This window comes from Dromiciops gliroides, chromosome 1 (assembly GCF_019393635.1).
Source record: "Dromiciops gliroides isolate mDroGli1 chromosome 1, mDroGli1.pri, whole genome shotgun sequence".
Classification (NCBI taxonomy): Eukaryota; Metazoa; Chordata; class Mammalia; order Microbiotheria; family Microbiotheriidae; genus Dromiciops; species Dromiciops gliroides.
Genome location: NC_057861.1, coordinates 262,300,124 through 262,316,535, shown reverse-complemented (window position 1 = coordinate 262,316,535; position 16,412 = coordinate 262,300,124). Strand labels below are relative to the sequence as shown.

Genomic DNA, 16,412 nt, shown 5'->3' with positions numbered 1-16,412 from the left:
TCTTCATCAGTTCATTTGAACTGTCTCAGATTTCTACAGAGTTCATTTTTTAAAAGCTGTGCATTATTGTGACTAGTCTACAAATAGACTACTGCAAAAAATATTTGAAAAAAAGAGGCTGGGTGTGGTGGTACATGCCTGCAATCCCAGCTACTGGGGAGGGTGAGGCTAGTAATCTCTGAGTTGCAGTGACCTACAATTGGGTGGCTGCAATTAATTTTAGTGTCAATGTGGTGATCATTGGTTAGGGAGGGCACCAGGTCTCCTAAGGATAGGAGAACCACCCCAGGTTGGGAGTTCCTGTGCTTATCAGTAGGAGGATTAGGCCTGTGAATAGCTCCCCTGCATTTCAACCTGGTAAAGTGGAAGAGACCCAGTCTTTTTTTTTTTTTTTTGGATGAGGTGATTGGGATTAAGTGACTTGCCCAGGGTCACACAGCTAGTAAGTGTCAAGTGTCTGAGGCCGGATTTGAACTCAGGTCCTCCTGACTCCAGGGCCAGTGCTCTATCCACTGCGCCACCTAGCTGCCCCTAGACCCAGTCTTTTAAAAAAGCAGGAAAAGGGGCCTCAAAAATAATAGAGAAAATGCAAAATGTAAATTAATAGTTATGGCTCTTTATTTTATAGATTAGACCTCAAGTAATTGTAATTGATGAAATTCACAATATTTCATGTTTTGGTACATTGAAATTCTTGTTTTAATGTTCTTTTTTTCTTTTTTCTCTCCCCTCCCTCCAACCCAATTAAAGACCAGTTATGCCTGTTACCCTAAATATGAACATGGCTATGCCTTCTTGGTAAGTATGTTATTTAATAATAAACTTGTCTTATTATTTAGGTAGTATGACATAGTAGATAAAGGACTTGAAGACTTCTAGTCTCAGCTCTTACAACCTGTCTACTGGCTGTGTGACCCTGGGCAAGTCCCTTGACCTCTCAGAGTTCTAAAAGAACTCTAAGGCTTTAAGTCACAGAGAAAGAATCAGTTTGCTTTGATAGAGGAAGTTCCTCACCAGGAGTTCCCTTGTTATTGTTGTTTAGTTGTGTCTGACTTCGTGACCAGGCCAGGCCCTTCTATCCTCCACTACCTTTCGAATTTTGTCCAGGTTCATGTCCCTTGTTTCCATGACACTATCCATCTTATCCTCTGCCATTCCCTTCTTCTTTTGCCTTCAATCTTTCCTAACATGAGGGTCTTTTCCATGGGTCCCATCTTCTCATTATGTGACCAAAGTATTTAAGCTTCAGCTTCATTATTTGACTTTTCAGTCAATAGCCTGAATTAATTTATTTAAGTATTGAATGATTTGATCTCCTCGATGTTCAAGGGATTCTCAAAAGTCTTCTCCAACATTACAATTCAGAAGCATTAATTCTGTGGCACTCAAGCTTTCCTTGTAGTCCAATTCTCACAGCCATACATTGCTACTGGTAAAAGTGTAGCTTTGACTATGGACCTATATGGCAAATTGATTAGTATGCTGTCCAGATTTGCCATAGCTTCTCTTCCAAGGAACAAGCATCTTTTAATTTCATGACTGCAGTTGCTGTCTTCACAGTGATCTTTGAGCCCAAGTATATAAAATCTGAGACTCTCTATTTCTTCTCCCTCTGTTTGCCAGAAAGTCATGGGACTAGTTGCCAAGATGTTAATTTTTGAATGTTAAGCTTTAAGCTAGCTTTTATACTCTACTCTTTTTATCCTCATCAAGAGGCTTCTTAATTCTTCACTTTCTGCCATCAAAGTGGTATCATCTGCATATTTGTGATTGTTGATAATTCTCCCTACATTATGGATAAAATTACAAGGCAGGGCAAAAAAGAATGTATAGGGAGTGTTCTGCCAGAAGAATTGGTGGATATATTTGTTTTGAGTTGTTATCTATTTTTAATTTTTCAATTTTTTAAATAAAAGTTGCAAAATTTTGTGCTTTAGACTCACAGTTTTTTTAAATCATAAAAGTATTTTTTTTCAGTTATATGTAAAGACAGTTTTCAACATTTGGTTTTTTTTTTAAAGTGAGGCAATTGGGGTTAAGTGACTTGCCCAGGGTCACACAGCTAGTAAGTGTTAAGTGTCTGAGGCCGGATTTGAACTCAGGTACTCCTGACTCCAGGGCCGGTGCTCTATCCACTGCACCACCTAGCTGCCCCATAATATTTTTCATAATATTTTTAGTTCCAAATTTTTCCCCCTCCCAAGACAGAAAGCAATCTGGTATGGGTTATATATGTACAGTCATATTAAACATATTTCTGCATTAGTCATGATGTGAAAGAAGAATCAGAACACAAGGGGAAACCTCAAAAAACAATCAAAAAGTAGACTCACACTTAAGAAGCAGTGTCATATTAGCTCCAGAAATAATTGAGGACAGGTAAGTGCAGTGAGTGTCAAATGGAAATTGCTTTAATTACAAGTTACTACTTAGATTGAATGCTTGTAATAAATAGTTTTGGAAGTTTGTGTTAGGTGTTGTTCTGTATGAGTGTATTTAAAGAGGAAATGTTTGAGCACTTGCTTATCATCAACAGATTAAGCTTGGAAGGTATGAGGTTGATGAGGTTTAAGAGTAGATTTTCTTGAGATCACACAACTGTGACCCAGGAGAAAAGTGAACAGACCTTAGGAAAAGGTACTTCCTTTGGTGACTTGGACAAAGAGGAAGCTACTCAACTTAGAACTATGGCCACCAATCACTATTGCAGTGACTATCAGTTTGTTTTAGGTTTCTGTTCTGCCTGTGCTAGTCACTAATTTATTTTTCAAATTCAAATGGGTTCTCTTGCTAGGGAATAACAATAAATTTGAAAAAGACTTTATGGATTATCTATAAAGGAAGAATATAAAAGGGCTTGAGGAATACCTCTACATGTTCTTTCTCACTTAGTAAAGAGGAAGCATTCTTTGACAGAATAAAAGAAAAAATTCACAAGAGAGCAGAAATGAAAAGTTTCTGAGGGAGCACAAATACTTACTTGTCAAGAGGTAGAGTAATTCCAGCAAAACAAGGAGAAAACCTCTTAGACCAGTGGAGCTCTATAGGATATATCCTTATATCTTTCTGTATTTCATGATTCATTACACTTAAAATAAGAATCCTCCTGTGGTCCCATATTACCAAGGAGAATTTACAGTTAGAAATTGGAAGGAATCATCTTTGTGGTTGATGATTCCCCATCTGAAGGGGACAGATTATGTATAGACTTGATGTGAAAATCATTTTTGCTTTTGGCGAATATGCAACCAAGAGATAATTGCCTCCTGTCAAGATCATTATCTTATTCAAATGGAATGAATCAAGCAAGAAGAATGTATCTCTAGAAACTGAAGTTGTGGATAGCAAATTGCCGAAAAACTAATGGTTTCATCTTTTCCATTTGGAGGCTGTGACTTTGGTAAGATAGGTGGTAGAAAGACATTTTGTTCTTCAACCATGATAGGGATTTCCAAACTAAACCTGCTACAGGTTATGCCCTGCTCCTCCCACCCCAATTAGTTTATCATTTATTAAGAGAAATGAAGAAAGTGTACTCTGTGGTACTAACATCATTTCATTTGCATAGACACCACTCTTTGTTGCTTCTCTGTGTTAATTTTTTGTTATGTTTTGAACTTGTCCCTGTCTCATTGGTTTTTTTGGTTTTGCTTTCTTTACTGTGTATAATTTCTTATAAGTATTCTTATGTTTCTCTGAATTCTTTTTTTTTTTTCCCCCGGGGCAATGGGAGTTATGTGACTTGCCCAGGGTCACACAGCTAGTAAGTGTCAAGTGTCTGAGGCCGGATTTGAACTCAGGTACTCCTGAACCCCGGGCTGGTACTTTATCTACTGCACCACCTAGCTGCCCCCTCTGAATTCTTTATATTAATTTCTTAAGGTATATTAGCATTCCATTATGTTTATATGTTATTTGTTTAGTCACTCTTCAGTCATTGTTTACATATTTTGTTTCCTACTTTTTGTTATAACAATGCATCTATATGTATCTATCTAAATATGTGTATGTCTTTTCTTGTCATTAGCCTCCATGGATTCCAGAAGTGGAATTTATTGGTAAAAGAACAGTGCAGTAACTTAACTTGCATACTTCTAAATTGATTTTCAGAGTTATGGAACCAATTTACAGCTTTACTAAAAGTGAATTATAGCATGCTTATCTTCACATAGCCACCTAACAATGATTTTGCCTAGCCTTTGTAGCTAGCATCTTTGCTAGCCTGATGCTTTTGAGGTGAATTTTCACAAGGGCTAATTTGCACTCATCTATCTGATTGAACATTTTTAAAGTGGTTTTTAAGAGTTTGAATTAAAACTGCTCATATCCTTTGAGCACTTGCCTATTGGAAAACGGCTTTCATTTGTGTGTGTGTATGTACATACATAAATATTTTTGTGCTAGTTTTTTGTATATTCAGATGTCAGACATATTGAAATATTTAGTGCAAAGTATTTTTTGTTCTCTAATCTCTCAGTTGGATTTGTTGTATAGAAGCTTTTTTTTTTAATTAAAAACATTTTTTTTGAGGCAATTGGGGTTAAGTGACTTGCCCAGCATCACACAGCTAGTAAGTGTTAAGTGTCTGAGGTCGGATTTCAATTCAGGTCCTCTTGAAATCCAGGGCCGGAGCTCTATCCACTGCGCCACCTAGCTGCCCTGTATAGAAGCTTTTTAACTTTATATGTAGCACCCTTTTTTTTTTTTTGTTTTGTTTTTTTGCAGGCAATGGGGGTTAAGTGACTTGCCCATGGTCACACAGCTAGTAAGTGTCAAGTGTCTGAGGCCGGATTTGAACTCAGGTACTCCTGAATTCAGGGCCGGTGCTTTAACCAAGGCGCCATCTAGCTGCCCCGCTGTAGCACCCTTTTTGACCAAGCATTTGGAGATGGAAGTCTCAGGGTCAGGACAGAAATCCCTAATGCATTTTGACTCAAGGACTAAAGGGGCTGTGACTATTTTTTGAAAGGGCAGTCTCCCCTTCCCTCATCTTCAAGGAGAGGAGAGAGCTGAAACACTGTGTGCTATAATATAGAGTTGAGCAAGGGCACTTTGGGGAGAACATGGAAATCCTACAGTATTGTACTGGGATATATTTTCTAATCACTATAATACCACTGATATAGAGTGTGTGTGCTTAGCTAAAATATTGTAGGGAAACTACTAAATTACTAAAATATTGTAGGGAACTGTTGTTGGCCCCAGCCACAAGTTCCACATGCAAGCAATTTGAGTTGCTGTAGGGAGTTAGGAGAGAATCATGCTATAATATTTTATTATGTTATTAGGACTGATAAGACTGAGTGTAAGACAGAATAGGGCAAAGTGCTAGACCTGTTGAACTATGCAGATAGAATATCCCAGTGCACATTCATTCCCTGCTAATAATTATCTTCCTCTGCCATCTTGTTTTGACTCTAAGGAGAGATGAATCTCTTTTACCAGTTCTTATTTGTTAGTTGTCTATTTTGCGTTTTCCTACTTGCTTTAAAGAAATCAGTTTTCTGTAAGACTGCTTTGTAAATTAGTATACTCCTTTTGGTATGGATGTGTCCTTTGTGAATTAAATACTGCTGAGATTATATGGAACAAAAGGGGAGGGTGTGTGTGGGGAGGTTTGGGGGTGGGGGAGATGTTGGGGTATGTGTGTGAGAATTTTGACATAATAGTTTGGAGTATTCCCAGCATGGAGACATGAAACTACTTAGAAAAGAGCTTTTATTGATCTATACCTTATAACTCACCCAAAGTAGAGAAGGACCTGGTGAATTCAGACCAAAAGAAACTCAGACACAACTAAGTGTTGTAGGAATACCTGTGAGAGAAGTACTGGACTTAGCTCTGATGGAGGTCTTGTTGATTTAGGCACTGTTGGTCTCTTTTTTCCCCTTTGATTTATTGAATGTCTGTTATGTGCTAGGGTCTAGAGATACAGTAAAACAGCTTCTGCCCTCAAAGAGCTGACAGTCTGGAAATGAGAGACAACATGTACATATATAAAGATAATTTGGGGAAAGAGATACTAGCAGCTAGGTAATCAAGAAAGGCTTCACATAGAAGGTGGTGTTTACTGACCCTTGAAAGTGAGTTAGAGAGTTTTGTTTGTTGTTTTTTTTTGGGGGGGGGGCAGGGCAATGAGGGTTAAGTGACTTTCCCAAGGTTACACAGCTAGTGTCAAGTGTCTGAGGCTGTATTTGAATTCAGGTCCTCCTGAATCCAGGGCTGTGCTTTATCCACTGTGCCACCTAGCTGCCCCTAGAGAATTTTCTTTTTTTCTTTTTTCTTTTGGTGAGGCAGTTGGGGTTAAGTGACTTGCCTAGGGTCACACAGCTAGTAAGTGTTAAGTGTCTGAGGCCGGATTTGAACTTAGGTCCTCCTGACTCCAGGGCCGGTGCTCTATCCACTGCACCACCTAGCTCCCCCCACTAGAGAGTTTTAAGAGACAGAGGTGAGGAGGGTGTGTATGCTGTGTATACCCGCCTTGGGGATAGCCACTGCAAAATCATGGAGATGGAGATGGAAGAGTAAGAGGGATAGTTTGGTTACATTCCAGTGTACTTCGAATAATATATAACAAGACTAGAAGGATAGGTTGGGGCCAGGTTGTGAATATCAGAGAGGAAGAGCTATTGGAGTTGGAATTGGGGAGTAAGATGGTTAGATCTATTCTTTAGGAAAAACATTTTGGCAGCTTTGAGGATAGAATTGGGGTACAAAGATCAGTAGTCAGACTATTGTACTAGTCCAGGCTACAGATGATTGGGGCCTGAACTGGTGCAGTGGTTATGTAAGTAGAAATAAAGGATTTGGAAACAATAAGATTTAGCACCTATTGGATATGTTGGGTAAGTAGTATGATGTCAAACTTAGAAACCTTTGTAACTGGAAGGATTGTAGTGCTCATTAGTTTTCCTCTACACATAATTGTGAAATATATAACCTTTCTACTGATCTCTATAGATTGTTTAGTCTTTAAGATTTATTTTGGTATTTGGCACTTTTGCAAGAAAATGTCTCATCCATACATTAAAATCATTCAAGATTCCAACAACATAAATAACATTGTTGAGCAACTATCTAATATTAGATATCAAGTTAGGCATAAAACCAGGAAATGTATGCTTGCCAAAGTATTTAACACTGTGAAGGAGATCAGGCAGGGTCCATTTTGAAGAGGATGGGGGAATCCTCCAGATATTCTTGTTTGTCATTGACATTTTGCTGCTCCCATAAAATCCCCAAAATTCTGCAAACCTCCTTGGAAGAGATCTGTATTCCCTCAAAGGAATTTAGCCTCACCATCTACAGAGGAAACATCAAGTGGGTGAAAAATGTCTGTTGCCCAGATTACGTGTATGGACAAGTTAGAGATCTTGACTGTCAATCTGTTTGGGGATATTGAGGGACAGCTAGATTGCACAATAGATCAAGTGCTGGGTCTGGAGTCAGAAAAACTGAGTTAAAATTTGGCCTCATACACTGGCTGTGTTACCCTGGAGAAGTCACTTAATCTGTCTTTTGCCTGTTTCCTTATCTGTAAAATGGGGATAGAACAGCACCTACCTTGAAGAGTTGTGAAGATCAATGATCATATTTGTAAAAGTGCTTAGCATAGTGCCTGGCACATAGTAAGTGCTATGTTGGCCATTACATATTAAATAAATGCTAGCTATTGTTGTTTTGTTACTGGGACAGATAGTGCAGATGGCAACAAGTCAGGCTTTAGAATTGAATAACTTAGGAAGAGTGAAGTGGATTGCCTTTGGGAGATTGCAGATCTCCGTTTGTGATACCAAGCTTGCCCTGAAAGCAAAGGCCCATTTAAAAAAGTTGTATCATTCTACTACTATTGCTGTATCATAGTGAGACATGGACTATAACTACCTCTAAAGGATTGTCATACAGAGGACAGCATAGAAATATGATAGATATGAGTAGTGTGCAACATTTATAAGCGTTGAGGAACTCTACATAAGAATAAGATAAACCCATCAAAGAATTGTACAGTAGGAAGAGAATATGTGCTGATCAAATAGCAAGAAAAAGGGATGATCACTGGGCAGCCAGAGGGTTCCACATGTGCCCTCAAAAATTGAAGAAGGGCCTCCAGCATGTAGAGTACTTCACACCTCCAAGTTGTGAACTTATGGGAAGATGTTTACAGGAGTCAGGGTGGACAGGCAGGAAAGGATGTATCAGTGGAAGGAACTATTTCATAGATGATCTCATATATTCCTGACAAAGATGAGGTATAATAATTTGGATAGTATCATTTTTTTAATATGGTGGGAATCAGCCAGGAGATTCATTATCTCCAATTATTTAGGTCATATATTATTTCTATAAAAATAGTTTTGTTTTTTTTATTTATATGATCCTATTATATGTTTTGGTAGATTGTTGTTGAATCATTTTTTAGTCATGTCTGATTCTTTGTGACTTCATTTGTGGTTTGCTATTTCCTTCTCCAGATCATTTTACAGATGAGGAAACTGAGGCAAACTTGCCCAGGGTCACACAGCTAATAAGTGTCTGAGGCCAGATTTGAACTCAGGAAGAAGTGTCTTCCTAATTCCAGGCCCTGCTCTATATCCACTGAACCACCTAGCTGCCCTTTGGTAGATTAATTAGCTAGACATTTATATTTACTGGAATATTTTTTTCTTAGTTTTTCCTTTTGGGTTTTATTAGAAATAAAAAGGAAAAACTAGTGAATTTTTTGGTCTTGTTTTCTATTTTTCTTTTTCTTTTTTTTGGGGGGGGGGGCAGGCTAATGGGGGTTAAGTGACTTGCCCAGGGTCACACAGCTAGTGTCAAATGTCTGAGGTCAGATTTGAACTCAGGTCCTCCTGAATCCAGGACCGGTACTTTATCTACTATGCTGCCTAACTGCCCCTGTTTTGTATTTTTCTACATAAAACTGTTAGTTCTTATATTTTCATTGACTTTGGGCTTTTCTAAGTTTTCTAAGAAAACTTGCAAATAGGGATAATTTAAACTTCTCTTTGCTTATACTTGGGCCCTTTATATTTCTTAGCAAATCACTTAAATTTACTTTGCTAAGTTTAAGCAATTCTTTAAGACTTAAGTTGCAGAGGAGGTGCTTGCTTATATTGTTAGTGGGAGTTTTTTCATCTGGGTGTCCCCTATGCCAGTGAAATTACTTCCAACCCTATCCTAGTGTAGCTAGCCTTTCTGTTCCTGTGTTAAATAATTGTGGATGTAGTGGATATTCTTGTTCTTATGATCTTTTGGGGCATAACTTTGTGTTTGACTATTATAACAGTGCTATTTCTTGATTTTAAATATTCTTTTAATGAAGGTATGTCTTTTTGTGCCCGTAGTTTAAAATCATAAGTGAGTATTAATATTTTGTTGAAGACCTTTGTGTCTAGTGACAGACTTAGTATTCTATATCTATAATTTTTTGGGGGGGAGAATAAGATGTACATATTTCCAAGAGATTTAAGAGAAGAAATAAGTTTTTGCTAATGATATGCTACAGTAGACCATCTGTTTCTAGCCTCACAGTTTAATGAAAAGTCCAGGTAATACAAAGTCCTATTCTGAATATTACTTGGCTATAAAAAAGCATTGTATCTGGTAAGATAGAATCCAGGTTTAAAAGCTTTCCTTCAACAAAGTGTTTCCCATGTTTGTCATTTATATAAGATTGCTCGAAAGATGTAACTATAGAATGAAATTTGGTGATTCTCTTATTAATATGAAGTTAGACATGACTAGAAGAGAATGCTACATTATTCCAATTTTTCCTCTAAAAATGATCCTATCGGTTAATTTTACTTTTTTTCTCAGTTAAAAGCTTTTGGATTTAAAATCCCATTCATCATGTTATTTTGCTTAGTGCTTTTTAAGGATGAAATACTTCATTAAAGGAAATAAAGTAACAGATTTCTCATAATTATCACTTTTCATATTGAGCATATGTAAGATTAGATTGGTCAGGAAACTAGAGAGCTTGCTAGAGACTTTCATTGAGATAGACAGTCAGCAAAGACTGTATTTTGGAGTGATTGAAAGAACTTTGAATTAGAGAATTTGACAGCCCTCAGAGTCTAGTCCTTGCTGTGCCACTAACTGGCTGTGTTTACTTAATCTGTTAGGGACATTTTACTCATCTGCAAGATAAGGTGGTTGAACTAAATGAGGATCTTTTAAGGTCACTTCAAGCTCCAAAGATCTCTTTCTTTCATTATTACTAGACATCTTAAGTATCTAAGATGTAGATCATGTCTCTACTTTGGCAGCTTCTGTCTGACATAAGTTTGTTATAGCATACTTCATGAGTATAGAATTCCTAAAGGTTAATACTTCTATATTTATTAATGTTAAATACTATTTTTAGGTTTGATATTATTGGACTCTCTCCTGACTCACAAGAGGATGAACATGGGATAAAACAAGCTGCAGAAAATAGTAAGTTCATAAATATATTTTATCAGTTGAAATATTAGCACTTATTAAATGCTCTAAGCTCCAGGAATACAAGTACAAAATTGAAATAATCCTGTTCTTAAGGTACTCACATTGTAGTTTAGAATTTTATTTTTCAAATTACATGTAAAAACAAATTTCGGCATCAGTTTTTAAAAAAACCTTGTGTTCCAACTTCTCTTCCTCCTCCCTTCCCACCCCCCATCCCCAAGAGCTCACGTGATTCAATATAAGTTATACATGAGTAGTCATGGAAAACATCTCCACATTAGCTAGGTGTGAGAGAAAACAGATAAAAACAAAACTTCAGATTAAAGGATTGTCAAAAAAAATGTGTTTCAATCTGAAGGTACTCACATTGTGTTAGAAAGATACAGTATGTTTACAGAAAAATAACTGCCTAAATAAATTTTTTTAAATGTTTACAGGGGGCGGCTAGGTGGCACAGTGGATAAAGTACCGGCCCTGGATTCAGGAGTTCCTGAGTTCAAATCTGGCCTCAGACACTTGACACTTACTGGCTGTGTGACCCTGGGCAAGTCACTTAACCCCCATTGCCCCGCAAAAAAAAAAAAAAATGTTTACAGAAAAAAAACCCAGTGATTTTTTGGTGTCTCTGACAATTGAATGAATCAGGAAAGCCCTCTATAACAAAGTATTAACCTTTTTTGTGTCATGGAATCCTGAGCCAGTTTGGCTGACTGATAAAGTTTGTGGATTCCTCCTCAGAATGTTTTTGTCAGGGTTGAAAGATGAATCACTGTGTAGTTGAATTCTATTAATTAGCCTTTCTAAACTTAATTGGGGTGGTATTTGTATGACAGACTTGTACCAGAGTTTACCTTACAAAGAATGTTATCTTCAGCAATCCAGCTTATCTTCATAACATAAAAGGATCTGAGTAGGACTTTACAGTAGTGTAAGATGTTTACCTATTTTAAATTATGTAATATTTGGCAACTGGGCACAATTCTGATTTTGCTTTTAAAATATTTAATTTTTAAAAAACTTGAAATAACTTAACACACAAATTAGTATTGCTAGTTGGTTCTTAAGGCAACAATAAAATGAGTTTTTTGAGGAAAAACCCACTTTGCATTTTGCCAAAGCCTGTTTATTATCCTTAAATTATATTAGAATTAAATTTGGAGATTTTGCTGATTAACTCTTAAACTTCCTTTCTTTCTTTCTTTTTTTTAAACAGTTAAGGCTTTAATAGAACAAGAAGTGAAGAATGGAATTCCATCTCATAGGATTGTTTTGGGAGGCTTTTCTCAGGTAAGATACAGAGTGAGAAGGGCCTTTACCTTTACATGAGAAGCAGTTCCAATCCTTGTTGAATCTATTTCTTAATCCTTATCAGGGAATGTTATAATATCTTAGTTGTCAGTCTTTGTTTTTTGTTTTGTTTTTGTTTTGTGGGCAGTGAGGGTTAAGTGACTTGCTCAGGGTAACACAGTTTGTAAGTGTCAAGTGTCTGAGATTGGGTTTGGACTGAGGTCCTCCTGAATCCAGGGCCAGTGCTTTATCTACTGCGCCACCTAGCTGCCCCCAGTCTTTGTTTTAATACTCATTTAGACTTTGAATAAACTGGGAAGAGTTAATTTTTTGTTTTAAGTTTCATTGATGCCTTTGTGTTTTTTGAACTATAATAATTTCCTGATGTAAAAATTTAGTCTTTGAAGTTAACATGCTAGGAATAAAGGGATACAATTCTGATTAGTGGCTATTCTGAGGTAGGTCATCTTTGTAGCCTTTTCTTATTTGGCTCCTAATTGTCTTTCTATTTTAGGGAATGTGGAAGGGAGAACTAAGCCCATTACTTTATTTTTTTTAATGTTGTATAAACTTTGCTTATATATCTGTCCCTTATTAAAACCTCTGTGCTTACATCATAGAGCCCCTCTTCCCATGACGAAGAAAAATAATTAAACCCAAACAATATTGGTGTCTGACAACATAAATAATTATCAGTACCTATCGTCAACTACCTTTCTTTGAAAAAAAATTCTCAATAATATCTTTTGTTTTTATATAATCTACCTTAATGAATATGTTCCTCTCCTAGAGAGCTAACCTTCCTTGTAAATTAGTCATTTTGTGAAAGAAAAAACAGATTTTGTTATCTTTTCCAGTTTTCTGGGTATGAGGTGAAACCTCTTTTGATTTGCAGTCTCTTATTAGTGATTTAGAATATTCTTTCATGTGGTTATTAATACTTTGCAATTTTTAAAAAGCTGTTCATATCTTTTAATTTTTTATTAGAGAATTGCTTTGATCTTACTTCTTTTGGTCATCTTTATAACTTGGGTATCAGATCCTCATTGGAGATTTGATATAAAGATTTTTCTCCCAGTTTACAGTGTTTCCTTATTCTAGTTTTGTTTTATGATCATGGCTCTTATATAGTTATGCTTTATAGATTATATAGGTACCGTTTTGCTCAAGGGCATGTAGGTACCACAGTGGCTAGAGGGCCAGGCCTAGAGACAGGAAGACTCATTCCTGAGTTCAAATTCTGTCTCAGACACTTAATAGCTGGGTGACCCTGAGCAAGTCACTTAACCTGATTGCATCAGTTTCCTTATCTGTAAAATGAGCTGGAGAAGGAAATGGCAAACTACCCCAGTATCTTTGCTAAGAAAACTCCAAATGGGGTCACAAAGACTCGGACATGACTGAAAAACTGCAACTTTGCCCAAAGGCCCACTGAGAGGTGATATCAAGATGTAACAGAAAGTGGCACATACTCATTTAACATGTTTCACATGTCATGAAAGCTACCCTATATAGAGTTCAAATTAAAAAAAAAAATAGGATTCCCTATTGATGTTGAATTTCCCAAATTCTCCTATTTTCAGATGACATGTTATTTGCATTGATACTGGTTTGAGTATTCACACTGGAAAAAATGTGGAGCAGTTTCATTATTGATTTGTAAATCTTGAACATTGATCTGGATCTAGGATTCTACCTTTGGAGAGCTCTAGTGGTTAGGAAGTTTTTCCTTATGTTAAGCCTAAATTTGACTCTACAACTTTTACCAGTTACTCCCAGTTCTGCCCCATATGTGCAAATAGAACAAATCTAATCACATCTAATCCTTTTCCACATGACATATACTTGAAACCAGCTATCCTATCCTTCTTGAATATTCTGATCTCCTGACTAAATGTACCTGGTTCCTTCAATTCATCTTTATGTGGCATGGATTTCTTATAAACCTCCAGTGGACACTTTGCCACTTATCAATGTACTACTTAAAATTAGGTGCCCATAAACCAAACACAGTATTCCACATGTAATCTGAAAAGAACAGAGAATACAGGGGTATCTTCATCTTAGTATGTTCTAAGATTTTGTTAGCCAAAAAGGCCGCCATATCACAATGTCGAGTTACCCTTCCTCTATTTGTACTTTCTGCAAATTGGATCAGCATACATTCCATGCCTTTTTGAAGTTATTGCTAGAAATGTTAAACTGTACATGGCCAAAGACAAATCCCTGTGGCCCTCTGTTAGAGCTGACATTAGACTATTATTGATACTCTTTCAGTGTGACTATTCAACTAGTTTCAAATTACCTAATTATATTATTGTTTAGTCTACACCTCTCTTTTGTCCACAAAAATAACATGAGAGATTTTGTAAAATGTTTTGCTAAAACATAGGTGTAAACTATATTTAAAGCATTCTCCTGATCTGCCTATTAACTGTCAAAAATGGAAATGGGATTAATCTAATAAGATCTTTTTTTTGCTGATATTATTTGAGCTGTGATAACTGTTTCGTTTTCTACATGCTTCTTAACTATCCTTCTAATAATTTAGAAATTAACCAGGAATGAAAGTCAAATTCACTGAATGATAGATTGCAATCTCTATTCTTTTTTTTTTTTTTTTGAGAAAATTAGGGTAACATTTCATCTTCATTCTTGTATTAACTTCCATATTCATAGTATTTCAGAAATCACAGTGGCTCAGCAATCAATATATCAGTAGTTTCAGTATGTTGCAATATAAATCATTTTGGTTCCTGTTCTTTCCCCATTTTTGTTCTGTCCTTTCCAGTCCAAAGATCATTCTACTTGGCAGAGAAAATAAAAGCAGTCACATTGTCTAGGTTACTTTCCTATTGATGAGTTGCAGCTTGTCAGTGTCTCCTAAAATATAATTAGCTCTTAGGTTCTAATCCAGTACTAGAGGTGTTATCTGACTATGTATGCTATTCTGCTATAAAACTTTGATCTTGTGCATTCTGGATTTCATCATTTTTCATTCTGTTAAAATGGTTTAAGATTACATTAGCTTTTTTGGATGACTTATTGTCTGAATGAAGAAAATAGTGATTGGTGCTTTAAAAAAGTTATAATTTCTTTTTTTTTTTTTTGTGAGGCAATTGGGGTTAAGTGACTTGCCCAGGGTCACACAGCTAGTAAGTATTAAATGTCTGAGGCCGGATTTGAACTCAGGTACTCCTGACTCCAGGGCCGGTGCTCTATCCACTGTGCCACCTAGCTGCCCCTATAATTTCTTTTTATAAAATTTTCTTTTGAAAAACATAGAACTTATATTTAAAATGTCACTGTCTTTGTATCAGAAACTAACTTTTAATTTCCAAGGGATTGGATAAAATTTATTATGAGCATATACTGTATATATGTACATGTGTATATGTTGAAACTGTAGTAGCAATTTAATGTTAAGACTGGTGTGAATTATTGAATATTTGAAAAGAAATCCTATTTCAGTTCAGCATGTAATGTAATTAAGAACAAATGGGTAGTAAATTTGTTAGAATTTATTCATTATGTAATCCCATGTCATAAATGTATGAGAATTAATTGTTAGAGCCAGATATTGAAGGCAACTTTGAATGAATCCTTTTATTTCTTGAATCTTGAGTGTCAAAAATTCTATCTCTTTTAAACTACACAACCTATTTTGTGAGTAAGATAGTGGAAATTTTCAGATGAGAAAATTACTTTCAACTTTTCCTCAATGAGAATCCATATATGCTAATTACTAAATCCATAGGTTCAGAATTAGTAATGTTTGAATGTGTGAGGTTTTACTATATTTGAAATCTTTAATCACAAATACTTTGCAGGTAAAGAATTTCATTATAATATGAATTATTAATTTATTTATTAACTAATATTTTGTTTCTTTATAAAAGGACCTTTGTGTTATTTAGAAACATAGTAGTATGTGCATTGCTATTCTTGCAGTTTTGATTACCTTGATGAAGTCAGTTATTTAGCATTGTATAGGAAGAGACACAGCTGATAAAGAGAAAAATTGCTTTGAAGCTAATAGCCGGCAAAACTTATGTTCAACTTGCACTAATTTTGACATGTCTCCTTTATACAGGGAGGAGCTTTGTCTTTGTATACTGCTCTTACAACACAGCAGAAATTGGCTGGTGTTATAGCCCTCAGCTGTTGGCTTCCACTTCGATCTTCGTTTTCACAGGTAACATATTTAATAAATATAATTGACAAAATGAAATTGCCAACTGTATAATGTTAGTAAGAGCATCATTAGTATCCTTAAGGATTTTCTTCTACTTTTGCATTTTATCACTAGCATTTAAGTATACATTGCAGTAGAACTCCATACTTGTGTGTTGGAATTATCTATAGCAGGATTTATTCAACTTTTTCCATTCACGACCCCTTTTCACCTGAGAAATTTTTATGTGACTCTGGGTATTTGGCATATAAAATAGGTATATATAACCTTTAATTATTGCCAAATTTTTTGTCACCCCCCACATGGGGTCACCCACAGTTTAAACCCTAGAATCTATATTATGTCATCTTACTGGAATAAAAGCACATTCCACATCCTAAAGAAGCTTGGTGTGTTTTTTTTTTAACTTAAAAATCAAAATTGGTAATCGTCAACAAAATTAAAACATATAACCAAGAATAAACAATAGCCATATCTGAAAAGG

General features: G+C 35.9%; 1 protein-coding gene across 1 annotated transcript in view; it reads left to right on the top strand.

Annotated features, from left to right (window-relative positions):
• LYPLA1 (lysophospholipase 1) overlaps positions 1-16,412 on the top strand; it is a 37,918-nt gene that overhangs the window by 16,206 nt on the left and 5,300 nt on the right. The window contains exons 4-7 of the mRNA XM_043975624.1: positions 751-798; positions 10,367-10,437; positions 11,660-11,733; positions 15,827-15,928. Coding sequence (XP_043831559.1) covers positions 751-798; positions 10,367-10,437; positions 11,660-11,733; positions 15,827-15,928 — 295 coding nt within the window. The remainder of the gene's footprint in view (positions 1-750; positions 799-10,366; positions 10,438-11,659; positions 11,734-15,826; positions 15,929-16,412) is intronic.